Source organism: Aureobasidium melanogenum, assembly GCF_000721775.1.
Source record: "Aureobasidium melanogenum CBS 110374 unplaced genomic scaffold scaffold_2, whole genome shotgun sequence".
Classification (NCBI taxonomy): domain Eukaryota; kingdom Fungi; phylum Ascomycota; class Dothideomycetes; order Dothideales; family Saccotheciaceae; genus Aureobasidium; species Aureobasidium melanogenum.
The window spans coordinates 1358942-1386319 of NW_024470054.1; the positions used below are offsets into that span (position 1 = coordinate 1358942).

Genomic DNA, 27378 nt, shown 5'->3' on the forward strand with positions numbered 1-27378 from the left:
GTCCATGTTGCCGCGCTCGAGTGACTAGTGTATGCCAGGATGTGGCGACGAGTCGTAGTGGCTGGACACGCTTCTGAGGTCGACGCAGAGAAGGATCAAAGGATGTCAAGGTAGGATTGGTAATTCATCAGAGGAACTCTCTGAAGACGGCAGCTGGGCAACATCCTGATCCCTAGCTTTTTGATGCACTTCAATCCAGATAACGACGCGGGCCAATAGCTCCCCGAAAGTCTACACGTAATGATCCGCACACACACCTTCCTCCCTACGCGAGCCTCCGACGGTTTTGCTTTGACACCAACACCAACCTCTCGACATGCATCGCTAACTTACATGCTTTATTGTCTCGTACACTATCGCGCTGATGCCCACATTCTCATTCTATCCTCTCAGGAACAGCACCGTGCTGACTGCCCTGTCGTGCTTGTGCAACAATCATCTTGTGCCTGTTGAGGCTCTGCATCTCCGATCTGCTTTGTGGCGCAATTTCACATGTACCATGACGCTGCTGATTGACATCGGTCTGGCTTAACCCCGAATCCCCGATCACATGCTGCTGTAGTCACCCTAGCTTCATCAATCTCCTACAATCACCATGCTCGCTTTTTAGTCCTCCCCGTATGCTGATATATGCTCCTTACATGGATTTCGACTACAGTGAAGAGTAAAATGTATTCTGTGAGAAGGTGATGTTGTTTGGTGTGATGTTGTGCAGTTTTATATTATATAGCTACAACATTACGTATCTCAACACCCGAGGATGACATGCTGACCTATCCTTGATCATCATTATTTGACTACCATGTCTCTTGTTTATAGCGACCATCCTTTTCCATCTGATCGAGATATTCGTTTGCTTGTTCAGGCTGCATCTGGCCATGCTCTCTGAGCACATCTGACAGGGCCTCACGAACCCCCTTGGGCATGTTGCCAGAGGAGCCACAAACATATACCTTGCCTCTATCTCGCTCGAGTACTCGGTAGACAAGGCTCGATTGTTGGCGAATCAAATCTTGAACATATGTCCTCGATTTGTCCTGGTCGCGTGAGAATCCAGGGAAAACAGTGAGGCCTTGGTCTTTGATATCCTGCCATTCATCACGGAAGAAATAATCGGCTTTTTCATTGCGACATCCAAAGAACAACACACTCGATTGCTTTGAGCCGCTCTCCTTTGTCCACTCCAAGCGTTCATAAACCATCGATCTCATTGGCGCAACGCCTGTGCCTGGACCGATCATGAGTACAGGTGAGTTGACTTCGTCTGGGCTCACATTCAGATAACCTGGTTGAATAGTGAGACTGAGTTGCTGTCCAGCCTGCAATGCTGCAATGTATCGCGTGCAGACCCCGTAGCGCTTCCGTAACTTAATGATGGGGTTGGGAGGATTCGCGATTGCTACAAGCAATTGCACTCTTGTATCGCCATCGTCAAAGTGTTTCAAGCTACCTCCGCTCGCAATGCTGAATTGACGGCCTCGCATGACAGGAATTATGTTCAGAACATATTCCCATGGGATCTTGACACTTGGAAATTCGGGCATAATCTCAAGGATTGTCCGTTTCGGTCGAGTCGTGTAATCCCACAACTCATCAATCAGTTCGGGATTCGCCAGCTCCAGAATACGTTCTTTTTGGTAGCCTTCGTCTTCATTCCCCTCTTTGGTGAAGTGGGCTAAAGAGGCAAAGAACGATCTCCGAGGTATGGAGAGTATATCCAGATAGTTCGTCAACAGCTCGCGTATGGTGAAGGTCCTTTTCGACGAATCAAGATATCTGAGAGGTGAGGGAGGATAAGTAGCAAGATCTGAAGTCTCTGTTGTGGGAACAAGCTCCAGAGGTGTGTTGGCCATAGATTGCCAGCCCATACACTCGATAAACTGCTCAACGTCCTTGGGAAAATTCTTGGGATACACAACTGCAACGGCACCGGGTCCATAGTCGATATTTCGAGGCACGCGGAAGTCCAGTAGTCGCACATCTTGACCGTGTTCAGGAGGTGTCAGACGTGTGTTCGTTATAAGGTCGGCGGTAACGCTGTCTTGTATCGGAAGAAGGTCATTAGCTGGTGGAGTGTCCAAAGTAAGCGTTTCAGTAGAGACTCCAGCTTCGGAATGAGTGACGCTGCCGCCACTGGTTTCGGCTGAAGAGACTCTTAGACACCATTTTGGTTTAAGGAAAACGTCCTCAGCAATGATTTCCTGTCCGGCGGGCAAGGGGAAATGTTGCAAAAGTCCTTGCTTCAATTCTACGATCCATGCACGGAACTCGCCATTATGGCCTTCCGGGTGTTGCTCGTTGCCTTCTCCACGAGCACAGAACAGCTGCGCACCCAACTGTAGCATACGATTGTGTAGCATACGATGGGCAACATTATATTGCGGATAGGAGCTATCGCCGAGACCAAAAGTGGTGAAATTGACGCGCCTAAGGACGCCCGGGCGAAGTTGACTACTTAGCAAAACTTTCCAGAAGGAGCGAGCATTCTGTGGAAATTCGCCTTGTCCAGTAGTAGATATGGCTACGATGACGATAGTATGCTTGAGCAGATCACGCTGTCAAACGTCAGAGGTTGCACAACTAGAGATGACAATACGGCACACACAAGTTCTATCGAGTCAAGATCTATGACAGTAGTATCAAAACGCAGACGCTCAGTCAAACGAGCGATCTCTTGAGCGACATCTTGAGCATTGCCTGTCTCGGAACCATACAGGATCAAAGCAGAGCGTGGCTTGGCAGCAGTTTGTCTGAACTCGTCAGAGCGGGTCCTTCGTAGAGGGCATGTCGTCGTCACCTTCTTGCAGGAGATTGTCCTGTCGGCGCATTGTGCCCAGCGACACCATTCTGGAGGAGTGTCATGCAGTATGCGCAGTTGTCGCGTGACAATTATGCCGCAGTACACTAGCGACAGTGGAACGGGCTGGAAGCTGAGTTCAGCAATGTGCAGTCTCAAGCGTGAATTGAAGTATGAAGCTTCACAGACAATGTGACGAGAGATAGCTCAACCTTGAGGCGACTTCCACTTCTAGGTCCTTCCTTCCCCAGTGCAAGCCAGGAAGTTACGCCAGCCAAGCAAGGACGTGGACCCTGCTGAGGAGAGCAGCAGCGACTGCCGAAATTCGCCCGTGCGAGAAGTCAAGGCCAGTTTACGAGACAACAACACCTTCCATTCACACCACCTACCACAGAGTAAAGTGACAAACTTTCCACCCTCTTCTCATCCCCAACACCACGAATCGGGCACCTAGCTACCCAGAACTCTCCCTCGTCAAGCCAGTTTCCACCACAACAGGCGGTCTCGACAATCCAACCAACCTCCCCAGACCTCACAGCTCCAGCGTCATCCACCTACCAACGTCATAATGTCCGTCGAAGCTGCCACCGCCCAAATGGCAAACACTACCATCACCGAGCCCACCTCGACCGCCGAGGGTGCTTCAGTCGGAGCCGGCGGCGACAAGCCCATCAACGCTTCTCAGAACGAGGCCGTCATCGCCAGCGCCGCCGAGGGTAGAAGACTCTACATTGGAAACCTCGCCTATGCGACCACTGAGGGAGAGTTGAAGGATTTCTTCAAGGACTACCTTGTGTGAGTTTCCTCGTCGTCCTGAAAATGAGCTTTACCCCCTGACTTTAGCCACAGTGAGACTACTTCCATCCCCACCAACCCCCGCACCACTCGTCCTGTCGGTTACGCCTTTGTTGATGTCTCGACCCCCTCTGAGGCTGAGCGCGCCATCAGTGAGCTGAATGGCAAGACCATCCTTGACCGCAAGGTTTCCGTCCAGCTCGCTCGCAAGCCCGAGCCTGCCCAGGAGGGTAACGAGACTGCCGAACCTGCTCGCCGTCGTAGCTCCACCCGTGGTCGCGGTCGTGGCCGCGGTCGTGGTGGTCGTGCTGGCCGTGGTCGCGTAAGTTATGCTGCACAAACCCACCTGGATCAAAAATTAACACTCACAGGGTCGCAACGCCGAGGGCCAGACTACTGACGCACCTGCTGAGTCGACTGATGGACCTACCAACGTGCCCGGCCAAGTCCTTCCTCTGACCGAGACTACCAACGAGGCCCTTACTGCCGCCCCTGGTGACAAGGACACCATGACCGTCAACCCCAACAAGACTGGCAAGACTGACGCTCTTCGCCCTCGCAAGCAGCGTGGTCCTCCCGAGGATGGTGTTCCCTCTAAGACCAAGGTCATGGTTGCTAACCTCCCATACGACCTTCGCGAGGAGAAGGTGAGCTCTCAGAATTTAAATGTGTCGCGTGATCAGCTTACTAACCCATCATAACAGCTCCTCGAGATCTTCGCCGAGTACAAGCCTACTTCAGCCAAGATTGCTCTCCGTCCCATTCCTCGTTTCATGGTCCGCAAGCTTCAAGCTCGCAACGAGCCCCGCAAGGGCCGTGGCTTCGGTTTCGTCACCCTTGAATCTGAGGAGCTCCAGCAGAAGGCTTGCTCTGACATGAACGGCAAGGAGATTGAAGGCCGCGAGATTGCTGTCAAGGTCGCCATTGACAGCCCCGGAAAGGAGGACGAAGACCCCAACGCTCCCATCGAGGGTGAGGCCGAGACTGACGGCAAGCCCTCCACTGCTGAGGGATCTGCCAACACCTCCGCTGCCGTCGCCGAGTAAAAATGGAATTTACCAAGCATGACGGGGCGAGCACTCCTGGAAGCCAGACTTCGTTCTGAGCACCATCAAAAGCACCAAGCATTACGGCGGCCGTACAAATCGCAGCATAACCCAGGTGCGCTGTCAAGTTGACTGCGAAGATTTGAAGCCGATTGCGCAAAAGATATGATTTTCCACATGACATTTATATGCCCTACCCTTCCTTCTCTGTTCTGCATGGTACCTTGACGACCATCGAATATGTATTAGTATGACGAAAGAAAAGCGATCATGATTCAACCATCTTTGTTTATTGAGTTTTCCTTGTGCATTGTGAAATTGGAGGCTACAACTTTGACACGCTCCATTCAGCAGTGGTCGAGGACGTCCAAGGCAAATTCTTGCCGACAAGATAGTGCCTACAACAGCATTCAGCATAGCATGACTGTTGACTAGTATCGACCTATATAAGCCGAGGACCGACGGGATCAAGGATGGCGAAAACGTTTAAGCCAAGTCTTGCATCGGGGCCCCTCGTGAGTTATGCAAGCAGCTAAGGTGAATGCCGAGGTCGGATTCGCCTTGCCAAACTTCCTTGTGACGGCGTCTTGGTCTTGACTGTTCATCCAACTTATTTCGCATCACTCTTCACAGCAACATGTCTGGTCTACGAATCCTCGTGCCGGTCAAGCGCGTCATTGACTATGCAGTCAGTTTATCCGCATGCATGTCCGTCTTGCATACCCAGTGATTGACACTGTACATAGGTCAAGCCCCGAGTCAACAAGGCCCAGACGGCCGTCGAGACAACCGGAGTCAAGCACAGTATGAACCCCTTCGACGAGCTCTCAATCGAAGAGGCCGTCCGTCTGCGTGAACGCAAAGTTCCTGTTGAGGACATCCTCGCCTTCTCCGCTGGTCCTACAAAGTCTCAGGACATTCTACGCACTGCCATGGCCATGGGTGCCGACCGTGGACTTCACGTTGTCGAGGAGAAGACTGAGCTGGAGCCTTTGAGCGTCGCCAAGGTGCTCAAGAAGGTCGTCGAGGATGAAAATCGCAACCTTGTCATTCTGGGCAAGCAGAGTATCGATGACGATGCCAACCAGACAGGCCAAATGCTTGCTGGTCTGCTGGGCTGGCCTCAGGCTACCCAGGCTTCCAAGGTCGAGATTGAGGGAGACACATGTACCGTGACCAGAGAGGTCGACGGCGGAGTTGAGACGTTGCGCGCTAAGCTGCCCATGATCATCACCACCGACTTGCGATTGAACGAGCCCCGCTACGCCAGTCTGCCAAACATCATGAAGGCCAAGAAGAAGCCGTTGGTCAAGAAGACCATGGAGGACTACGGCATCGACCTCACCAAGCGTCTCAAGCACGTCAAGGTTACCGAGCCTCCGCCGAGACAGGGAGGTGGCAAGGTTGAGGATGTTGATGGCATGATTTCCAAGCTCAAGGAGTTGGGTGCGTTATAGAAGGGCTTCCAAAAGAGCTCTGAATCTTGATACCATGTATTTGTTCAGGCATGAAAATCTAACTATCTGCTTTGACTATACCTGTCTTGATTGTCTTTATTACGTGCTTCTACCAATCGCCCCAAGCATCGTCGCTGGACTTTTGCTGCGAACCTGTAGGCTTCTTCATGGCGCTCGTTCCTATGCTAGACGAAGCTGCCTTCTTTTGTGTCGCAGACTCGCCAGCAGCAGCAAAGTCGTCCCAGAAGTCCTTCTTGTCGTTTGAAGGCCCTTGTGGAGCTTCACCAAAACTGTCCCAGAAGTCTCGCTTGTCTGGTGCTGGACCCTTGCCTCCCCTTGGCGCTAGTCTCTCGTCGCCCTCGACGAAGCGATTGAAGGTTTCAGCAGCAGACTTTGTGCTTGTTTGAAGACCCTGACCCAATTGCGCTGCCGTCATACGTGCCTGAGCAGCAAGATCGGCTTCAGCCAGCTATTCACGGTGTCAGTGTCGCAAGACGTCGGTTTGTAACACCAAGGCTAACCTTTTGCATGTTGGGCTTAACCCATCCGTCGTAGCCAGTCTTTGCCTGTTTGGTCACGGTGCTGCTCAACCAGCCGAAACCCTTGGTAAGAGCAGCAACAGGATCCTTCTGGAAGTCATCGACACCAGGGATCGAGTTTGAGTTTGAAGCGGACGAGGGCATGGGCTCGCTACCGAAACCAGAGTATTTTCCGCCTTGGTTAGGAGGCAGAGCATCAGATCTGTTGGCGTTCTCGGCACCCATACGGGCGAAGTAAGCTTCATTTTGGGACTTTTGCGAGGTCGGGCCAGCAGATGAGGCACCGAGAGGAGTTTGACTTCTGCTTGTCGAAGTCGAGGTGGCAGGCTTTGCGCGAGCAGCCATGCCACTGCTCTTTGTGCCTGGGACGTATTCCTTGCCCTCGACCTTTGCGGTCAGGCGCTCTTTCCACTCCTCGCCAGCGTCGCTGTCGTAGCGTTCCTGAATTGTGCATTCGTCGAAGGTGCGACCTTGGAGGGTGTTTGATTCGTGGGCGTCAAAGAAATCCTTCCATGGCTTGTTGCCGCCTTTGGCCATGCGTTCTACCTCTTGAACCTTGAAGGAATCCATGGTGATTGATCGCACAAAGGAGATGTGGACGCCGAGGGAGCGGTGGGTGCCAGAGCAGGACAGACAGAAGAAGATGCCGAACTTGGGCGAGGCCTTGGGCACATGTGAGCGCAGGGGTTGGTTGAACGGAGAAGTAATGGGCATACCCATTGCGGGCTGGGAGCACCGCAGTCGACGCAGCGGTTGTTCTCATTGGTCTTTTGGATATCTAGGAGCTTGCTCTTTGTTTCGGGATCAACCTGCAGACATGTTGTTGGCACAAGCGTCAGGCTGGATAGAGCAGCTATGGGGTTATCTGACCTCCCACATTTTGTTGCTCATCTTGATTGTGGTCGCGTGGACGCCGGTCCTCTGATTGCGGCTCAAAAGAGGGTGTAGCCAGGAAAAGAGAAAGAGGCCGTGAAAGCAAAAATAATGCAAGCAGAGAGAGGGTGCCGTTGGTAGTTTATCAGCTCCCCCTTGGGTTCAATAGTCGCATCTCGACCCTTGATGCTCGCCGACGCACGTCATCCGCCAAGCACCGTCTTTTTGTTGCTCTACCATTTCTCGCTCTCACTCCGTCTTTGACTTTCACATTTGAGAGCCAACTGCTGTCAATGACAGTCAAGCATCACTATGGACTACAGCCAGCTCACCGTCGCCAAGCTCAAGGATGAGTTGAAGGAACGCGACATCCCCAGCACCGGCCTCAAGCTCAAAAAGGATTATATCGATCGGCTGGAGCAGCACGACAAGGACCACGCGAACCAACAACAAATTCCTTCTCTCGACACCCCGGCAGAAGATCCTGCCACAACAGATCCTTCGAGTTCCGCAGACATACCACCAGTCGCTGAGCACAAGCCGGAACCCACCGAGAATCAAGAATCTACAGAGCCCACCAACGAAACAGTCGCATCTCCCAAACCAGAAGTCATGGACCAGCCACCTACGATCGCGACTCCCGAGCCTGCCAATATCGAAGAGCCTGTCTCGGCGGATGGAAAAAAGAGAAAGAGACGCAGTCACAGTCCTGTCATAACCGAAGAGCTTGTCCACAAGAAATTAAAGCAAGAGGCTGATGGTCCAGTCGTCCACTTACCAACCGACCAACCTGATGTCTCTATGCCCGACGTCCCTCTGGAACAGCCTGGCCTGACCCTTCAGCCAATGTCCACTAGTGACGACTTGACTCAACCATTCACCAGTGATTCCGACAAGCCAAGGTCAACTCGAAGCCCCATTGAACGTCGTTTCAAGAACCTCATAAATCCGGCCGAGTCCGATCCCGTTCAGCCCACACCTGAGCCTACTGATGTTGCTGTTTCGCCTGCAATTCACCCCGCAACCCGCGCCTTGTATATTCGTGATCTCGTTCGTCCTATTAACCCCACTGGTCTGAGAGACCACCTCGAAGATATCGCAAGACCTCCGGACCACTCCGATTCATCTGCTTCACTGGTTGAGGAATGCCATGTCGACGCTCTCCGCACACATGCTTTCGTTCTGTTCACTTCCATATCTGCTGCTTCCAGGGCGCGGGCTGGCACTCATGCTCGAATCTGGCCCCCAGAACCCATGCGGAAGCAGCTGTGGGCAGACTTCTTCCCCGAAGAGCGCTTCCAGGAATATCTTGAGATCGAGCGCGCGAGCGGAGGTTCAAGACCTAGTCAGGCCAAACGTTGGGAGCTTGCTTACAATTCTCACGATGATGGTGTTGACGTACAGCTTGTCGAGGCAGGTCCTGCTGCTCACCGTGCTTCAACACATGCTGGCGCATCGAATGCCCCTCCCACTGGCCCACGAGGCAGCATGTCAAGCGCGAGACGTCCGTCCTTCGCGCAGAGCGAACAGAGACTACCGTCTCAGCCTGTTCATGCACCTCCCCCACGCCGCAGCTCAAGGGTAGTTGAAGAAGCTAGCGCCCCCTTCCTGGAGTTGGACAAGCTCTTCAACTTCACCTCGACCAAGCCAAAGCTATACTGGCAGCCTGTAAGTGACAACCTTGCCGATGACAGGCTTGACGAGCTAGATCGTGAGACCAGCAGAGACTGGGATCCGATTGCAGACGCAAAGAGAAATGGCGATTTTCTGGGCCGCGGTCTCGATCAGCTCAAGCGATATACCTTTGAAGATGGTGACGTCCTCGTCGACGGCGGCCCAGAGTTCGGCGGAGGTCGTGCATTTGCACGAGCTGGCAACCGCGGACGGGGTCGAAGGAATGGAGATAGCTACCGCGGACACTAGATCCGAGTCCAGACGATATACAGCGTATAATCAAAGCGTACGTCTCTTCAGGTAGGCGTCCCATTACACCTAGGTCAGTCGATAGAACAACTTTTTCCTCGACGACTCACCTCGCTTCAATCTCCTCGTATTTGCTCTCATGTACTTCTCTGTATCTGTGACCACCTCGCAAACGTCTTAAATAGTGCTGTACATCCGGAGAATCGATGTCATACGCGGAGGTTCACCACAGAAACCCGATCAATAACCCATATTTCGTATCATCGACATCATTCCGACGAGAGACGCAATCAGCCATGATCCACATAGAGCCGTGAGTACGGTGGAATGCGCAAGTGACTGTAGCAGCACCTTCGACATTCCCTACTTCTGACGATACCAGCTCTTTGATCAGCCCATGCTCTCAAGAACAACTCCTATGGCCAGCATCAAGGTCTTCCAGGCTCATAAGACTCGTAGATGCAAATGTTCGATGTCGGGATTCTCGTGTCTGTAATAACATAGATCATTGATGGTTACCATTCACTCTGTCAACACTACTTCTCGATGCCACGAGAAGCAGAGCAGCTTCTAACTCAGATAGGCTAGTGCAGCACGCTGTGACGACCAGAGAATGATGAGAACATGTTGACAACGTGTTGAGAATTGGTGGGAATTCTAAGAAATTAGTTCATCGCGCTTCGGATCTGATTGATGTGGAGTGATGAGGATCGATCTGACCATTGTGGAGTAACGATCATCTCGAATAGATAACCGTAGATTGACACTTGCATCTATAGTGATGTGAAACCTCCCTCATTATTCTCAACATGATACAAGGCCAAGCGTTTGGTATAGACAATTTGCATAAGCACAAAGTATGGGATTGACGGAAGACAAGACGCCGCGAAAGGAGACGCCGGAAGCCTCGGAGATTATCATGTTTATTGTTCTTTTATTTACGTTTTTGTTTCGATCTGTGTGGTATATACTGTCGATGGGCGGGCAAGTGTAGGCATCCCTGAATCAATGCCCTCCCTCTATGTTGTTGAATAATAGATATAGAAAACCAGTGGGCAGTCTGCCCAAAACGCCCGCTAAATGAACCTTGAAGATATTTGACAAAAATAATGGACAAGAAAAAGTCTGTAGTCAGGCGAAAAGAATATAGGAAAATCTTGGTCGCGTGAAACAAGCAGCAGCTGTCAGGAATAGAACAGCGAAGCCACTAATCGTCGACTGGATCGGGATTGGTGACACCCAAGGGTCGGGAATAGTCTCGTTGGTCTTGCATAGTACCAATGCTCGCACGACTGCCGTTCCTCTCCCAATGTTCCATGAGCGCAGCAGGATTAAGTCGTTGGTCATAGATGAGGGGCCGGCTGTTCCGTCTGTCACCATCCGGGCTAGTAGAGGTTGGCGCAGTCGACTCGCTGCCATGATATCTATGACCTTGACCCGCGTCATCTTGGAACTTCTCCATGTCAACAGCGGTACCTGCAGACGACAGCAGACCGGTCTTGCTGAGAACGCTAGTATTGCGCTCCATTCTTCTTCGGGTAGAACCTGAGCCGGAGCCCGACCTCGGAGATTCTGGATCGGATGTCTCGGATTGTTTCCTGCGCCATAGGAAGAATGCACCTGCGAGGAGAAGAGCGACACCAGCAACAGAACCAACAACAGCTCCAGCCACAGTTCCACCAGAAACACCTTTCGATTCATTCTCATGTAGCGAGCCGGCACCAGGAGTCACAACCGCAGTGCTTGTAACGGTTTGGGTTACAGGAGCACCCGAGAGGGTGACAACACGGGTGCTGACAAGAGTAGTGTGAGAAAGTGAGTCTGTGTCAGCAGCAGTAGAGGAAGGGCTGCTCGTTATGACAGCTGCTTGAGTAGAGGTAAGAGAAAACGATGTTGATGTTGATGATGTGGACGAAGAAGTTGAAGAGGGTGTTGATGATGTCGATGATGTCGATGATGATGTTGTTGTAGGTGTGCTCGAGGACTGGAGGGAAGGAATTAGCATGAGTGTTGATAAGCGTGAAAGTAGCAAAACAGCAAGCGACTGAAGACTGAAAAAAATGGAGAAGGCATACAGGTGTAACATAGGATACGACGACCGAAGCACTCTGCTTGACGGTCACGGTGACAGGCACGGAGGTGAACACGGTGGTATCGCTCTGCACCGGGGAAGAGGCCGGGGCGGAGGAAGGAGAGGGTGATGAGGTAGGTGTCTAAGCAGACATATGGTTCAGTTGTCATGCGGGGCAGCGAGGAAGTCGGTTTGCAGATGATGTAGAGTCACAGCCGAGGAGATCAAGTTAAAGCTTACCGATTGTTGTGTTGACGATTGAGCAGCACTGCTCGTGGAGCTACTGGCGGAGCCAGAGCCTAGGGTGCCTGAAGGGCTGTTGTTGAGTTTGATGTAGCCGTAAAGGCCATTATCTTTGTCACCACATTTATCGTCGGGATAACCGGGACAAGATTGATTGCACTCGGAGACATCAACCTGATCAGCAGGAGCGTAATTTGAGCACCAGCATTGTTGGTACTGGACGATGGCAAAGGCGTAGTTGTCAACGCATGTTTTCTGACATGCGCCATTGGATTGGTAAATGTCGGTCACTGCATGCAAGTCAGCAAGCTGGCATATGACATACTTGAAGCCGCAACATGAGACATGTGCCCAGTGCTTAAAGCTCACCAGCGTCAAAGTTGGATCCCGTGTTTTGGCTCGAGCAGTATGTCTGGCCCAAGCCATGTGCATGTTGCCAGAATCCCGACATAAGAGCCAGTGGCAGTAGCAACATGTGGCTGCTGCGAAGACTGCCTCGAGACACCATGATGATATGGGAGCGTGGTCGGATGCCAAGACACAGACTGAGGGGAGTTTGAGGGGCCGGTCGGCGGTCGTCAACTAGTCACACTGCAGCGACAAAGCGGCTTGCAGTGACCTAGTCTTGGGTGGTACAGGGATGATGGATGTTGGCAGCGCAAAGAAAATGTCGATCGAGCGGACGCGCAGCGAAGAAAAAGAGTGTCGGGAGCTCGTCCACGCCCGTCGCAGAATTACAGAGTCGAGTCTTCGTATGGTGAGCGGGCTGGGCACATTTCCATCAATTGTCCTTGGCCAGGGGGAGAGCTAGGGCGCGATGGACTCCAGGCAGGGGCGTCGATACAGTGAAGCAGCGAAGCAAGGACCAGAGCGCAAAGAGAAAGAGAGGCAAGGTCCGGTGGAGCGATGACTGTGGGTTAGGACTGGAGGGAGAAGAGAGAAAGAGCTAGCTAGCTGCGATAAAACAAGAATTGGAAGACTCCGGCAAGCAACCAAAGCAAGCAAGCAAGCAAACGATGGCACAAAACGCACAATGTTATTGCAGCCGTTGGGTAATAATGTTGACTCGCCTATTTGCAAGACTCGAGTCGTCGACTGCGCTAACCAAAGTCTGTCGCCTCTGGTGATTATGATTTGCACTCTGCCGGCCCGCTGTTTCATCATCTGAAGCCCCGGATGTGCCAAACAGGTTCGCGAATCTCCATGACCTCGTCATCCTGTCTGAGACACGACCAATGGAGCCATGGGCTCCGAGGCCTTGGTGTCCGCTGTCCAAGATTCGCGCCGGATCTGCCGCCCTGGTGCCCATCATGCTTTCTTGATTCTCCACCGTGTCACACATTCTTGTGAAGCATATCAGCTTAACCTGCTCACACAATTGCGCCAACGGCCGAGATATGCAACAAAGATTTGTGTGGCCTTCCTTTGATGCACCCTTGGTCACTCGCTCCATGCACTTCCGATCCCTAACGACTAGAGCGTCCTCTACACATGTCGCGACGTTGACGCACAGACATTTGCAATCTAAATGCTTACACTCTACAGCTTGGCCTTACCGCCCTTGACTCCTTCAACAGTCGCTCCGCTCAGGATGAAGTCCGGGTACTCCCAAGTAGAGCCCGGATTGCCAGCACTCACTCTCCAGCTGCCTCCGTCCACCACCACCGTCGAGCCATTAACAAAATTGCCTGCATCAGAGAACAGATAGACGGTCGCATCTGCTATATCCTTGACCGACCCCAGTCGTCCCACAGGCACCTTCTTTGCTGACTTTGCAACGCTCTCCGGGTCACTCTTGGCCAATCGTGCCATGCCCTCTGTGCCACCGATGGGACCAGGTGCAATGACATTTGATGTGACGCCGAGCGGCCCATACTCAATGGCAACCGCATTTGACAGAGAATCGACGGCTGCTTTGGCGGCTGAAACATGAGTCTGCAAAGGCAGACCGGTATAGTGGATTGTTGCCGAGACAAAGATGATTCTACCACCAGTGCTCGGGTGTGTCGCATCTGCAGCGCTGCTCTTGGCGCTCTGAACAAGATATGGCATGGTCGCTTTGACGGTGTTGTAGCTGCCGAGGACGTCGATGTCCATGACGGACTTGAAGGCGTTGGCACTGAGCTGTGACATGGGTGCCAGGAAGTTGCCTGCTGCACCGGCAATGACAAAATCTATGCCACCCAGTTCCCTGGCAGTTCTGTCCGCAGCCTCTTGCAGAGCTTTGGGGTCGCGCACGTCGACTCCAGCGATTGCGATGACACGAGCGCCAGGACGGGCGGTAGCAATGTCGGCGGCCATTCGCTCAGTCTTCTCCTTGTTGCGGCCAATGATGGCGGCAGATGCACCTAGATGGACAAGAGCTCTGGTTTGAGCACTGCAAATGGAACCAGCACCACCTGTACAAAACAGTACCTTGTCCTCTGGAGGGGACAATTAGCATTGCACGGGGTGTGTTCCGGGCAAGAGGTGAACCTACTGAAGATACCATCCTTCCACGCATCACTGACATATTCTTTTTTCTCTTGCGGCATATTTGCAGCTGGTCTGGACAGACGTGTACGTGTAGTCCTGGGTCGATCAGACTAGTGGGGCGGGGCGGGTATGGCGGTTGTAGAGAAGGCAGAGAAGGAAGAGGAGGGAAGATCAAACAATACAACAAGCGTGTTCACAAGGTCGTGTCAGCTCCAGCTAAAGGGTACGGGTTGCCGAGGTAGATGTTTCAGGGCTAGATCACCGAGGTGGATATGTAGTAGTCGAATTGACTCTTGGTATGTGGCGAGTAGGTATGGGGCTGTAGTAGAAATGTGCTATGACTCTACAGACCACAAGTCTTTCGAGACAAGGACAGCGGCGTGATAGCAGAGATGGGAACTCTGGACTTGTGTTTGTTGCACCAGTTGCAAAAGCGAGAGTGCTGGGTGCAAGCCGTTGGAGTGTGGGGATGCACGGACCTGACGTATGCGAACAACAGCAATGGTACGGGGAGACGTCAAGGTGAAACGCACATGCTCTGCTGAACACTATCGCCATATCTTAGACGACACATCGAGTCCGTCGCAAGCGTCCCTGCACCCATCCAGAAAATGCCATCCCTTATTGCTGCCTGCAAATTCGTGGGCACCACGAGTCTAGGTCTCTTCACCGTAAGCTCCGAAACTCTACCTGAGCACCAGTCACAGGCAATCGACTGACACAGGTCTAGGGTGCCTCGTACTCGCTGGCCACCTTGTCCATACCAGCGCTTCTAGCTCTTCCTTCAGCAAAGCCTGCCCAACATGTCCTGATCTCGCTGAAACAAACTGCCTCGCTGCACTTGCGTTCTCTTGCCGTCATATCGTTGCTCTCCTTCAATCTTGCCTATGCTCTCTCACCAGCTCGCGCTAGACATCCCTATTTGCTCTGGACTTCTCTGGTCGCCGGTCTTGCTGCCGCCTCAGATCTCATCCCTGGCCAATCTCTCCCCTCTCAAGATCAAGACGACGTCAATGGTGAAACGGTCGAGAAGGCTGTTAAATCTTCTCAGACCCTTGAGCAGGCAAGAGCTACTATCGGCTTTGCTGGTTTCGCAATGGCCGTCATTGGCATTTGGGGCGACGGTGCTTGATCACTTGCTCCATCTTCACCACCAAAGCACTATTGAGAAGCACCGCCCACATCACGACGTTCAAGGGCTTCGAGCTCTCGTCAGCACTGAGCTTAGGAGGCCACATCTTTTCACTCCTGCCTGATTATGCAGATTTACGTAACAAGTTCAATGAAGCCAGCCTTTGAGTACTCTTTCGGAATTGTAACTTGCCTCTCGCTCGTGCAATGATGCCACCCGGGGTCTGTTTCCCTCACCACGGCCGTGAAGGCCCCACTCCTACGAAGGCTCGAGTACTCTGGAGCTGGCAGTATCTCTGGTCAAGAAGACTAGAACACTGTAGCTCGCCATAATAAGGACTGGGACCCATACCCTAAGTTTTTCCGGCATTGATCTCATAGAAACGAGAAGAGAACAATCATGGCATCACCAGATGATCTCTTGGACTGTCTCATTCTTGCCCGAGGTGCTTGAAACGCTCACGATCCATTCCACCATATTTCAACGTCAGCTGCCTTTCGAAATGGCTACGCCCTGAATTTGCACACTCTCTCATCGTGCGGTCACGTCTGGATATCACTGTCGCTCAGGTCTTAGTGGCCCAGCGTTTTCGGCCAGAACTCTCGTATTTACCATTTGTGCGACCCAAACTCTGTTTCTCGATCATGGTCTTCATCAGTAGACTGAAATGATCTTGTTGAAGCCCTTGACTCCGACCGCGTTTGCTATTTTGCACTTGAGCTTGACGAAGTATTCTGATACCCTCTTGACGCATCAAGTCTCCTTTGTCTTCGCTCAGTGTCCACTTTACTTCTCATCAGCAGTGGCTTTGACACATCCTGAAATTGCCTGACCAACAATTTTGCTGCATATCAAACAAATTCGTCGTCAGCGCCTCAGCAAGTTTCTACCGTCTCGAGAATGAGCCCCATACATCTTCATTGTTGGAATTGACCTGTTGTCAGCAGAGACTGGACTGATGGTCTCGGTTGTGGTGCTCACAGGCCTCGGATGCGCTTTACAAGTCAGAGTCAAGGCTTCAAACGATCAAAGTATCATTCGGATCACTCACCACACGCTTACTTGCTGAAATCTTGGCATCAAGGCCGTGCTATTTCGAATATCCGTGAGAATCATGGCTGTTGGACTTGATAAAGTGTAGCCGGCGCATCTCTTGAAGATGGCTCGACAATTACGAAGGATACAGAAGTGTTACAGTCAGGTTCGAAGTTGCTCCAGACCTTGTCCACGAGACTGTCTCCTCAAATCAGGGATTGATGCATGAGTATACCGAACAGACGAGAATCCGCTCACTGCGTCTCTACAATGCTGTACACTGTACAATTCTTCTTTTCTCTTACAAGTAGATAGACCAAATCAACAAAGACGTGTAAGACTGATGAAGCCTGAGGGATTCCGAGACTCCCTTTTCGTTCACGCCACAATATTAGTTGTATACACGTATTCTGTAGTGCCAGCGTCCCATAATGTCATTCATTCGACGGATCGAAAGCTCATATCTCTGTTCTCTCGTGTTTCTATTTGTGAATCGGATAGCAATACAAGTTCACAGAATTGCCGGAGATAGCAGAACTTTAGTATTGAGGACCTCATGTTCTCGTGTTACTTGGTAATCATATCATCGATGCAATGATCATACAGCTTTTTATCTGGCAGAAACAATGAAGATCTACTACCAGAAAAAGACTTGGTGCACATTGTGAAGAGGTTTCGCAGCCGTCAGATCGTTCTCGCGAGACGTCTCGATATCATTGTCAAATGTCAAGGGACGTCTTGGTACAACCCGTCATCAGTCAACCACAGCTGTTCCGGTACTCTCGGTGGTAGATCTGATGGTTGCTGATGGACATGGATGTTTCAATTGCATGAATCTTGGACCTGACAGGGCTGGTCGCGTTCTTTACTCGAGACCAATGGTGCGACAAATCGCTGGTCGAAGGAGATGGACAAGGGCGCAGACGATGCACAGGATGGTCACAAAAGATACACAAGACAAAGGCACATTGATGATAAGAGAAACAATCAATTCATACATTGGTAGTCAGCAAAGCAGTGACACCTAGTGTTAAAGCATACAGAACATGAAGAATGAAAAACCCTGTCGTCAATAGGAAATGCTGAGCAGCTCGTGCTGATGAGAAGAGATACTCTCTGATGAAAGAAACAAAGCAAAGGACAAAAGAAACGCCTCCTGGTCATAACAAATGTGAGGCAGCATGATGAAAAGAAGAGAACAAGTGGTATCAGAAGACAAGAAAAAACGCCGCTGAGGATCATGAAGAGTCAGGCCGACTCATGGATGTAAGGTGAAGTGCTCAAGCCTGAGAAGAAGCCTCAGCGTCGCAGACCTTGTAGGTGGTGCTGAAAGGCTTAGTCAACGTGTGGCGAACAGTGGAGACAGCGGTGGCAACACTGGTGATAAGCTTAGTGCGAACACGAAGCTGAGTCTTGGTGAAGACGCTGGTGAGGGTATGAGTGACAGGCTTGTGGGTGATGACGCTGGTGACAACGTCGACAGAGTGGGCGGCCTCGGTGGTCAAAGAGCAAGCCAAACTGGTAGTGGCGGTGACAGTGAGGGTCTTGCCCTTCTTGACAGTGGTGGTAGTCTCATCATCGGTGTCGGTGTCGGTGTCAGAGTCGGCAGGTCCACTGAGGCAGTCCTTGATCTTCTGGCGACCGCAGACCCACTTCCAAGAGTGACCAGCGATGGGAGTGACAGCGTCGTTGCCGTGATGAAGAGAGACGTTGTGGCAGACACCGAGAGCACCAGTGTTGTTGAGGTCGACAATTTCAGCACCGTCCTTCTTGCACTTGTTGTCGCTGAAGACAAGAACAGAGCATGGCTCAGAGCCTCCGACTTTGCTGTGGCCTGCACGCTTGATGGTGGCTGAGAGCGAAGAGAAAGGCTTGTCGAACGAGTGGCAGTGACCCTGAACCTTGGTGTCAGTGTCGCGGTGCTGGGCGCTGTTGCAGTTGGGACCATCGGCAGGGGCGACAGTGACGTGGTCGCGGGAGAGTTCGGCGTCCACAGATCTGGCGAAGATCGACTGAGTGTCGTCGTCGGAGTCTGAGTCTGGGTCGCGATATTGGATGCTGATGTTGCGAGGGTTCTCCCAGTCTTTCTCGATGCCAGGGCCACAGACCCACTTGAGAGCCCCGAAGTTATCGCCATCGTCGTCAATGAGCTTGCCATCGTAGACACAGACGGCTGTGTTGTCGTCTGGATCGCGAGGGTCCTCAACTTGCTCAAGCTCGGCGATGATGGTGCCTCCCTCAGTGCAGTCATTGCCTTCGAAGGCAGCCAGAACACAAGTATCGTCCATATCGCTGATTCTGACGTCGGGAATGTGTCTGGCACGGGTGCTGATGATCTGAGGATATGCGTAACAGGCGTTGTAGAACAGACGCTCTTCGGGACCGAAAGACGCGGTGTCACAGTTGCCAGTGTTGCCGAGGCTGATCATGAGACGGTCCTGACTGTGGAGGAGAGCATAAATCTCCTTCTTACTCTGTTCAGACATGGGAGGGTAGGCGGAAGAGTTGGAGCCGCCTGTGGGAGAGGCAAGTGAAGAAGTAATCGAAGAGTTGCCAGAAATGGCGACAGCTCCAGTGATGGCGGCAGAGGTGCCGATGAGCTGTGTGGTGGTCAGTAAGCGTGAGATACGACGGTAATGAATGGCTGATGATGGAGATGGACGGCTGATGATGAAAGTGATGATGGATGGGTGTGGATGATGATGAGTGAATGTTAACGTACAGTAGAGGGCTTCATGCTGGCTGGTGAGATGAAGACAGAAGAGTTGTCGATAGAAGAGCGGCGGGCTCGATGATGAAGATGCTGATCGGAAGATGATGCAGCCTGATGGTGCAATGGAAGAAACAGACAAGAGGAGTTGTGGTGCTGTGTGGGAAATTTGATTGTGTGGTGGGTTGATGGAAAGGGAAGATGAGGATGGAAGAGAGAAGAGGGGATTTTATAGACTGGCGAATCCTCACCAAAAGAAGGACCCGCGCGTCGTGATGCTCTTTCCCTCGATGCCTGTTGACGGCGTTGCGTTGGGATGGTATTACGTTTTGCTGGGCTGCTGCCTGAGGCTTTCTTCTCTCGACACCAGTCGACAGCTTCGCGTTCTCAGCGATGCGTCCCTGAGTGGTGACTTCCCTCGAGAGCACGAGGGCAAGAGGCTTACGACTCTCGCTCAACGATGACCCAACAGGAACTTAGTCGCGCACTCAGATCAGCTTCGGGTGTTTCCCCCTGACTGATGACTTCCTCCTGAGCACGAAGCAGGATACCTGTTTCTCATGTAAGACCTCTACCCTCCATGATATATAAATGTCCCTCCCGTTGCAGCTTGGCGAAGGATATTGAATTCCGTACATATGGTTGTCGTGCGAAGCAATGATTCGAAGCGTCTTTCGTGATATGACTGTCAGAAGATACGATGCTTTGAGATATGTATGATAATTCCAGAGAGGACTTGAGGATGAGCTCAGCTGCTCTTCTGGATTAGGTACACATCATGAAAACACTGTATCTTGACTGCCATTCGGAGATGCGTCTCGACAGAATGGGCACTCAAACCCTGCTGGGAAGTTCACGGCCGCACCCATCTCTCGTTCAAGCAGGATTGACTCGCATGCATCAGCAAGCAGAACCCATCAGAGCTGACTGTTGCAACGGCTTAAATCATACGGTGCTCGAGATGCGCGGCATCGAATGTTCGACTTGAGAGTCGAGTAACAGTATCCTCGGTGGTTCCTGTTGGATGCCTTGACCTCGAATGAACAATCCTCTGGAGGTCATCGCAATACACAATCTGTATAACAGCCAGGCCACCAAGAGAGATGAGTCCGAGCACCAAAGTACAGTGCAGTGCCGCATCACGTCGGTGTGTCGAAAAAGCTGACGGTCATGCTCATGATCGGGTTGATAAAACTTGATCAACGACCTCTCCTTAACAGTATGACGTGGTGAATTTGAGAACTTCGGCCCAATGATTACTTGTGCTTCTAGATGGTCAGCTCAAAGCATCGAGGTAAAATGCACTGCGATCAATTTTGCTACACATGTCCTACGATTGAAACATGGTCGCGAAATTAAAAACACAAGGCAAAAAGCAAAACTTTGTAAGGGGTATCTCAACATGCTAAACAGGGGATGCAACAAAAGAAAGAATACAGAGCCATGACATGTCATAGGCCTTTCAAGAACAATTCATCATCATTGAGAGTACCATGACCCTTGTTGACCAGCAGCAGAAAACATATCCTGAGCGGGGACAGTCGATGTGTTGTTCGCCAGGGAGGTCTGATTCACACGAAACACACCACGCCCATTCTGCGTGGGTTGCACTTGAAATATGTCAAAAAATGTGGGAAGATAAGGCAAGCTGCTACATACCTTGTATCCAGCGCGAATCTGGAACAGGTGCCTTGTCAAATCTGAGGATCGAAGGATAATTGCAGACGGTTCCTCGTAGCTGGCAGGAGTTACAGATAGGTTGCAAACCATCACACTTTCCCCAAAAGTGAGCTTCGAAATTGGACACTGGAATTCATCGAACTTACCTGAGTATGCGCAGCCTTGCACTTGAAACATGGGACTGCAAGCTTAGAGAAGCGGCCTACATCAGGTGGTTGCGGTTGTTGGTAAGCCGAACTAAAGCTCGGACGACTCGCAAGAGGAGGATAGGTGCCAGAAAGAGTGCTAGACGACATGGTGACAGGAGCAGAAGGCGGATTCTGCCAGAGAGGAGGTGGAGGCGGCGATGGCGATAGATTGGCATTCGATTCGTGGTTGACAGTAGAAGTGTCAGTTGGAGCCATCGATTGTTGGAGAATCTCGACCAGCGACAAGGGACGTTCTGCTTGATCTGCTGGTTGAACAGGCTGTATCTTCTGACGTTTTGCGCGTGGTTGAGTTGCGCTGTCTTTGACCTTACGAGGAGGCTTTTTTGTAGCTGGGACTTCTAATGGACCAGGATAGGGCTGAAAGGCCGAAGTGTCAACGTCCTGGAGAATGAAGGAGTCTTCGTGAGTGTCCGGGTCTGCGAAGGACAGCAAGCTTGCATCGGGCGTGGTGTCCGAAACGGACTGATGTGTGACAGATTTCCGCTTTGAATCCTTACGTGGAGGCGGACGCCTTTCGGCAACCGTCTTGTGGATGGCATGGTGCTTGTAGACAACTTCAACGGACTGTCGCATGGCGGAAAACTTGACAGCAATCTGGCCCTTGCAGTCGTAGGTGGGCTTGCGAACGCCGCGAGTGTTTGCGCCAGGACGCCGAGTCGCGGCATTGGTGGCACGAAATCCGTTGGCGTGTCTGTCTTTGTTTTCCAACGAGTCGAGACAGGTGTACGAGTAGCGATAGCCATTGTCGTCTTTGCTGGACCAGTTGTTGTTGAAGCAGTACTTGAAGCCATCAAGGTCCTGGATCTGGTGGACAATACCCTTTGCTGCAGCGCGCTGCCATATTTGTCGCTGCTTGAGATCGTCAATATTCACCAACTCCAGGACTGTCTTGTATTGTAGCTGCTGCTCTTGCTCCTGGTCCTGCTCTTGTTCATGTTGTTCGTGGACGACCGAGCCGACGTCATGTCCACCAAGATCTAGCTCGTCGCCAAAGCCATCGAAGGGTGCATAGCTGGGACGACGACGAGAGTGCTGGGGTTCAGTGAGAGACTTGAGAGGTAGAGCGGCGTGGGTGGATAGGGTCATGGCACACGAGACATATTGCGGGAGGGCGTCGGGGGTGGTGGCATTGTCCATGTACTGGCGTAGGGCGGTTTTGAGGTCGTCGAGCGACTCAAATACCGTGTCCAAATTGGTGTAGTCCTTGCGAGGCCGGTGCGGTCGCCGCGCCCGAGGCTGCTGTTGCGCCTGTCCTGTCGCCGGCGCTGTTGAGGTATCCATACTGCAGGCTGACTATCTCAGATCACTCGTCTGACAACCAGCTTGTCGCTTCGCCAAACCAAAATCGTCGTTGCGTTGAAAGCCGTCAACTTGACTTCTACCATTTCCCCGCTATGTACACTCCCGCCTTTAACCCAATTAGGCCAATCAGTATCGTAACGCTCGGAGGTCATCTTCGACGCCTTGTCTGTATGCCTCTATTGTTATCGTATGTCTAGCCTTGTGGCTCAAACACAGAAGTTTCTGCAACTATGCCACATCTCGTGCATCTTTCTTCATACTCTATATGAAGTCTGCCTTTTCTTCATCTCTATGCGCAAGTCTGAGGACACACAAGTGCCGCTGAGTAATCAATCGCAGCTTACCCTGCAGCTGCCTTGATTTGCTCAGGCATCGAAGCATTATCTACTATCTCGATTGCACAGGCTCCGATCAAAATTTGATCTCAAGCAGCATCTCTTGATATCTTGCAGCTGCATCCATGCCTCAAAATATCTTCAGCAAGAAGGCAGTCCATCCGAGGCTCCCCGCACATTGTCAAAACCCGAGGTCTTCTCATGAGCACTAAAGAATCAACGCCATAACTGTCACAAAGCTGCAGCACTTATATATTGCCAGAGAATCGTACATCCTCGCTAACAGCAAACAGTCATGTCGGTCGACAAGATCACCCCTGGTGATAGTCGTATATCCCACTGTGAGGCTAATCTGAATGGCCACACATACCGTACGTTCATGTCCTTGGTTCGGATCAAGGATTGTATTAAGCAGAACAGACTACATACTTGGTGTTCCCAAGAATGGGAATTTCAAGGCAACTGTATTTCTCATCCACGGATGGCCAGACCTCTCCTATGGCTGGCGATACCAGATACCATTTCTAATCAAGCTAAACATGCGAGTCGTCGTCCCCGATATGATGGGATATGGTGGAACAGTGAGTTGTTTCAGACCGGCCATTTTCCGTTGATACCTTCTGACCGTCTGCATCTCAGGATGCTCCACGCTCCCCACCTGCTGACTTGCGGCTTTATTCCATTAAACGCGCTGCGGACGATATCTCGGAGCTGGCGAAGCAGCTACAAGCCCCTCAAATCATCCTGGGTGGTCACGATTGGGGTGGCTTTGTAGTATACCGGACTGCACAATGGTACCCAAAGCTGGTGACTCATGTCTTTTCTGTATGCACACCATACACGGCTCCTTCCACACATTTCATCTCGCTCGCTGACATGGCCAATGGACCGTTGCCTCAATTTGGGTATCAGATGCAACTTGCAGGACCAGAGCTGGAGGCCAACGTAAAATCTTATGATCAGGTTAAAAGCTTTCTGAAGGCTCTATATGGTGGAAAGTCCGCACAAGGCAAACCTTGTTTTCGACCAGAAACTGGCATAGACTTGGAAGGGTTGAAGACAATCGGTCTCGCACCCTCGCTCGATGGGGAGGTGAGTTCGAACAGAACAGGATCACAAGGTTTGTCCTAAGTCAATGTCCAGGAGCTTGAATACTACACGAAAGAATATATGCGCCAGGGACTACATGGTCCTCTGAACTGGTATCGGACGCGTCGTATCAATTACGAAGATGACTTGAAGTGAGTTGAATCAAGAACACTAAAACAATCACACGCTAATCTGTCCAGGCTGGAAACAAAGCAGATCATCCAGCCAGTCTTGTTCATCTCTGGAACGCTTGATGCAGTGTTGACGCCCGAGATGTCCAAAGGTATGGAAACCTTTGTGGCAAACTTAAGGCGAAGAGAAGTAGAAGCTGGCCATTGGGCTTTGACACAAGTTCCTCGAGAAGTGAACGCCATCGTGGAAGAGTGGCTTGGCGAGGTGGTCTTCAAAGCGAGGTGCGCTCTGTGAGCTTTCTGGACATTTCTCTCCTGTGTAAGTGTCTACAAAGGGTTCGCCTTGGCTCAACTTTCAGCAGTTCATGAGGCTCAGGCAGCCTTAAGGTTTGTGTCAGCGGTATGATCCCATCTGTATGAGCACTCACATAAGAAAGGCCCGCTCTTGATATCATGGCTCACGAACCTCGACAACATTGTCACACGGGCAATCATGGCCCAAAGCTTATTCGGGGCTATGTCTAGCTTGACACATTACATGGTAGCAGCAACTACAACTCTACGTGAACGAGGTACGGCAATAGTGCTTCGAAATCGTTTACTGTTAGCAACGTAAACAATAAGACAACGTCGTACGCAAATTTTTCAAAATTATACACGTCGCTCTTTTTCTATCCGTATAGCATGCTTATATCTGCCATACTACACAAGAACTTCGATCGAGAGGATGACAAAGAAAGCAGCAAGATACCAGAACCCGACTGTTCCAGGAATCATCATAGCAGCGGCTGCATTTTCTGAACGACGCATTGGTGCAATAGCTCCAGGCCCAGATGTAATTTCGAGCAACCTGGCAACACCAGTTGCACTTGGGCGAGACTCTGCATTCGTAGCGTAGCTGGCAGCACCGGCCACGGTCGACAGTCTGGGTACCACTGAAGCAGATACTTGACCTTTGACCTTGACCTCCTGGGTCTCGGCCCTGAGATTGTTCGCAGCCTTTCTCAGCCCTTCTGTACCAGCTTCAACCTGGACAACGTTTGACGAATTTGCTCGAAGATTGGCTTGTGCCACCGACACCTGGCCATTATCCAGATCAAATACCCAGTAACCGGCTCTCATGACATTGCCACTCGTCCACGAAGCTACCGACTCGGACTGAGCGTCGCTGACTCGCAGCCAGCACATCTGTTGACCGAATCTGTTGGTCACAGCCCTCCCGTTTCTATCCAAGAGTGGAGTGAACAAGTCTGCTAATTCGAGTTGCAGTGTGGCGGTGTTAGTCCCACTCCCAGCGAACGTGAGCTCGAAACGAGTGGTGTTTTCAACCCCACGAGTCACTTCACTGCACGGCTTGACGAAACTGTTGTCGGGTATTCCACTTTGACTATAATAGCCAGCTTCTGGCAATACTCCCGCGTATCCGATGAGCTTATGGAATGTGCTAGTTGGGAGTACCCAGCCCGGGGTACCTGTGTCCAATATAGTGTACCAGTTTACGTTTTCCGTAGCTTGAAAGATGGTCTGATTAGGTCCATTACTAGGCTGCATGTTGACCTTTTCCATTCTCAAGTAGAACTCATCTACGCGATCGGGTTGGTCTATACTGAATAAGTTGAGCGTGGTTAGCGGACCCTTGTACTTGTCTGTATCGATGCCGCCAAACAGTATTGAGCCGTAGAGATCCAGTGTATTGAGGTAGATGCTATAGAGACGCGAAGGGATAGCACCAGCTTGGACGAGCGTATCAACGAAGCCCGGGAAGGCCTTTACTCCATTGCGGTGCCTTAGATAAGCCATCCGACTTGAGTAACCGAGACCCAGAACTCCTGTGTAAGGGGCAAAGCGCAATCTTCCTTCCTTAGCAAGTCCTATTGGGACGTTTGTTATCACGCGGTCATCTGGAAAAGGTATTAGTAGTCCGTCTTGAGGTACAATGTATGGCCTGTTGAGCATCATTCTCGAGCCTCTTTTATGTATACATACCCAGGTGAACTACATCCGTAATCAAGTCGCCCATCATCCGGGTGTCATCAAAGTAGCGTATATCGAGAGCTCCAGATTCTGTCATCTTGGATGTCGTTGACTTGGACGAATCGAAAGTGCCGCCGTCGCAGCCATGTTTTTCGCATATTGATGCATTTGAGGCAAGGAAGATTGTGTCACTGCTTCCAGTATCCAAGAAGATTGTCTGAGGCTGCCCGGGGGTGCCGATGGTAACGTTGACACAATACACATCGCCGATTGTGTTCCCACAACTGCTTGTCACAGCGAGTTCCACTGTGTTCGACTGACTGGTTGCTGCTTTCATACAGCAGAACAGCAGAGAGAGATAAGAAAGAAGCCTGACAAAGGACTTCATGATTACTGGTGTAGAGAGTAGGCTGGATATGACCGTAAACCAGACACTAAAGCTTAGTACTTGTAGGGAAAGGAGTCTTAGAGGAAAGATGGCAATGACCTCTATATATGCTGAAAGCGCCCTGAGCATGACTCACTATATACAAGCGATTTTTTTCTTTTGCTCAAATAGCAAGCTTAATTCGCTATCTTTGCTCCTCCAGGCGTACTACGCTGATATCTTACTCACATCTTGCTCAACTTCTGCGTAAGATAGTTCTCGATCTGATACCATTCTCAAACAGATCAAATCTATCACTTACTCTATGGCAGCTCAATTCTGGCTCGACAGGAATACAAGTACAACCTTGGATCTGAGCAAAGGGTCACAGCATGGGGCTGATTCCCAACTGAAAACCTGACGAGAGTGATCGCGAGCTATCGAGACTGACGGTATCGATTTTCCGAGTGCCCTCAAGGCAAGAACCAGCGAGTCTGAGCATATCACTTTGAGCAGGATGTCTGAGCCATAGATTTCTGGAAAGTCGCACGGTTTGGGTGTGTGCTGCATAAGGTCGTGGAGTTCAGGTGAGATTGATCGCGGCGCTTTGACAAAAGGTACACAAAGGGTCGGCGTCGTGACGCATCGCATCGCAAGCAGGTCAAAAATAATGCCTCGAGGGAGAATCGAACTCCCATCTAAGGATTACCCAAGCCTTGCTTGGTCATGTCGATGACCGATATGAGACCTTCGTACTAGCCGTTATACTATCGAGGCTGTGATTGGCTGAAATTTGGTTCGTCTCATTATTCTTCACGACGAGGGCCATCCTGAGTTTTGTCATGAACAATCAATCACTCTCTAGCTCGGGAAACCTTGATTCTTGTGGGTTCTTCTTCGTCCCAAGTATATGCCATCTCGTTGAATACTTGATCTACCGGTACTTTCATGATTGTTGTGCGTGTATGAACACTTGTGGACGTCTGGTGACTGCAGCAAACTGAAGACCACGGATTCACGGCGCGAATGCATCCCTGTCCAAAAACTCTTCTCAGGCATAATGATACCAAGAGACAATCGTAAGCACCTGCGAGAGCAGTAGACTATTGTTCATCCTGAGATAAAGTAGGAGTCACAGCCACAAAGTAGCAGTATATCTATCCTGATAAAAAAGGTGCACAAAATATGGTCACTG

General features: G+C 51.2%; 12 protein-coding genes across 12 annotated transcripts; 5 read left to right on the forward strand and 7 right to left on the reverse strand.

Moving 5' to 3' along the window:
* Positions 1-797: 797 nt before the first annotated feature.
* M437DRAFT_81222 (riboflavin synthase domain-like protein) lies at positions 798-2862 on the reverse strand (the record flags this gene model as incomplete). Its single annotated transcript, XM_041027513.1, has 3 exons — positions 798-2555; positions 2606-2750; positions 2798-2862. The coding sequence occupies 3 exons, from the start codon at positions 2860-2862 to the stop codon at positions 798-800; spliced, it is 1968 nt and encodes a 655-aa protein (XP_040883768.1).
* A 503-nt stretch (positions 2863-3365) lies between these two features.
* Positions 3366-4638, forward strand: M437DRAFT_39043 (RNA-binding domain-containing protein; the record flags this gene model as incomplete). Its single annotated transcript, XM_041019940.1, has 4 exons — positions 3366-3592; positions 3647-3914; positions 3979-4239; positions 4297-4638. 4 exons carry the CDS (start codon positions 3366-3368, stop codon positions 4636-4638), a joined length of 1098 nt encoding a protein of 365 aa, XP_040883769.1.
* Positions 4639-5275: 637 nt separating this feature from the next.
* M437DRAFT_81224 (electron transfer flavo protein subunit beta) lies at positions 5276-6095 on the forward strand (the record flags this gene model as incomplete). The annotated part of the gene is made up of 2 exons (XM_041027514.1): positions 5276-5326; positions 5385-6095. The coding sequence occupies 2 exons, from the start codon at positions 5276-5278 to the stop codon at positions 6093-6095; spliced, it is 762 nt and encodes a 253-aa protein (XP_040883770.1).
* A 109-nt stretch (positions 6096-6204) lies between these two features.
* On the reverse strand, positions 6205-7525 carry M437DRAFT_72285 (ADP-ribosylation factor GTPase-activating protein 1; the record flags this gene model as incomplete). Its single annotated transcript, XM_041025827.1, has 4 exons — positions 6205-6564; positions 6617-7297; positions 7351-7443; positions 7505-7525. The coding sequence occupies 4 exons, from the start codon at positions 7523-7525 to the stop codon at positions 6205-6207; spliced, it is 1155 nt and encodes a 384-aa protein (XP_040883771.1).
* A 294-nt stretch (positions 7526-7819) lies between these two features.
* Positions 7820-9430, forward strand: M437DRAFT_72286 (uncharacterized protein; the record flags this gene model as incomplete). The annotated part of the gene is made up of 1 exon (XM_041025828.1): positions 7820-9430. The coding sequence occupies one exon, from the start codon at positions 7820-7822 to the stop codon at positions 9428-9430; it is 1611 nt and encodes a 536-aa protein (XP_040883772.1).
* Positions 9431-10637: 1207 nt separating this feature from the next.
* M437DRAFT_81227 (uncharacterized protein) lies at positions 10638-12252 on the reverse strand (the record flags this gene model as incomplete). Its single annotated transcript, XM_041027515.1, has 4 exons — positions 10638-11414; positions 11506-11643; positions 11742-12034; positions 12114-12252. 4 exons carry the CDS (start codon positions 12250-12252, stop codon positions 10638-10640), a joined length of 1347 nt encoding a protein of 448 aa, XP_040883773.1.
* A 1031-nt stretch (positions 12253-13283) lies between these two features.
* Positions 13284-14278, reverse strand: M437DRAFT_72288 (peroxisomal 2,4-dienoyl-CoA reductase-like protein SPS19; the record flags this gene model as incomplete). Its single annotated transcript, XM_041025829.1, has 2 exons — positions 13284-14167; positions 14224-14278. The coding sequence occupies 2 exons, from the start codon at positions 14276-14278 to the stop codon at positions 13284-13286; spliced, it is 939 nt and encodes a 312-aa protein (XP_040883774.1).
* Positions 14279-14830: 552 nt separating this feature from the next.
* M437DRAFT_39999 (uncharacterized protein) lies at positions 14831-15351 on the forward strand (the record flags this gene model as incomplete). The annotated part of the gene is made up of 2 exons (XM_041020115.1): positions 14831-14890; positions 14950-15351. The coding sequence occupies 2 exons, from the start codon at positions 14831-14833 to the stop codon at positions 15349-15351; spliced, it is 462 nt and encodes a 153-aa protein (XP_040883775.1).
* Positions 15352-17666: 2315 nt separating this feature from the next.
* On the reverse strand, positions 17667-19123 carry M437DRAFT_81230 (uncharacterized protein; the record flags this gene model as incomplete). The annotated part of the gene is made up of 2 exons (XM_041027516.1): positions 17667-18986; positions 19109-19123. The coding sequence occupies 2 exons, from the start codon at positions 19121-19123 to the stop codon at positions 17667-17669; spliced, it is 1335 nt and encodes a 444-aa protein (XP_040883776.1).
* Positions 19124-20747: 1624 nt separating this feature from the next.
* M437DRAFT_39293 (uncharacterized protein) lies at positions 20748-22266 on the reverse strand (the record flags this gene model as incomplete). The annotated part of the gene is made up of 2 exons (XM_041019983.1): positions 20748-20870; positions 20923-22266. The coding sequence occupies 2 exons, from the start codon at positions 22264-22266 to the stop codon at positions 20748-20750; spliced, it is 1467 nt and encodes a 488-aa protein (XP_040883777.1).
* Positions 22267-22917: 651 nt separating this feature from the next.
* On the forward strand, positions 22918-24137 carry M437DRAFT_81232 (alpha/beta-hydrolase; the record flags this gene model as incomplete). Its single annotated transcript, XM_041027517.1, has 5 exons — positions 22918-22993; positions 23043-23203; positions 23262-23714; positions 23766-23863; positions 23912-24137. The coding sequence occupies 5 exons, from the start codon at positions 22918-22920 to the stop codon at positions 24135-24137; spliced, it is 1014 nt and encodes a 337-aa protein (XP_040883778.1).
* Positions 24138-24697: 560 nt separating this feature from the next.
* M437DRAFT_29064 (acid protease) lies at positions 24698-26075 on the reverse strand (the record flags this gene model as incomplete). Its single annotated transcript, XM_041019153.1, has 2 exons — positions 24698-25743; positions 25829-26075. Coding segments are annotated over 2 exons (1293 nt in total), but the record flags the coding sequence as incomplete, so codon positions are not given.
* Positions 26076-27378: the final 1303 nt, after the last annotated feature.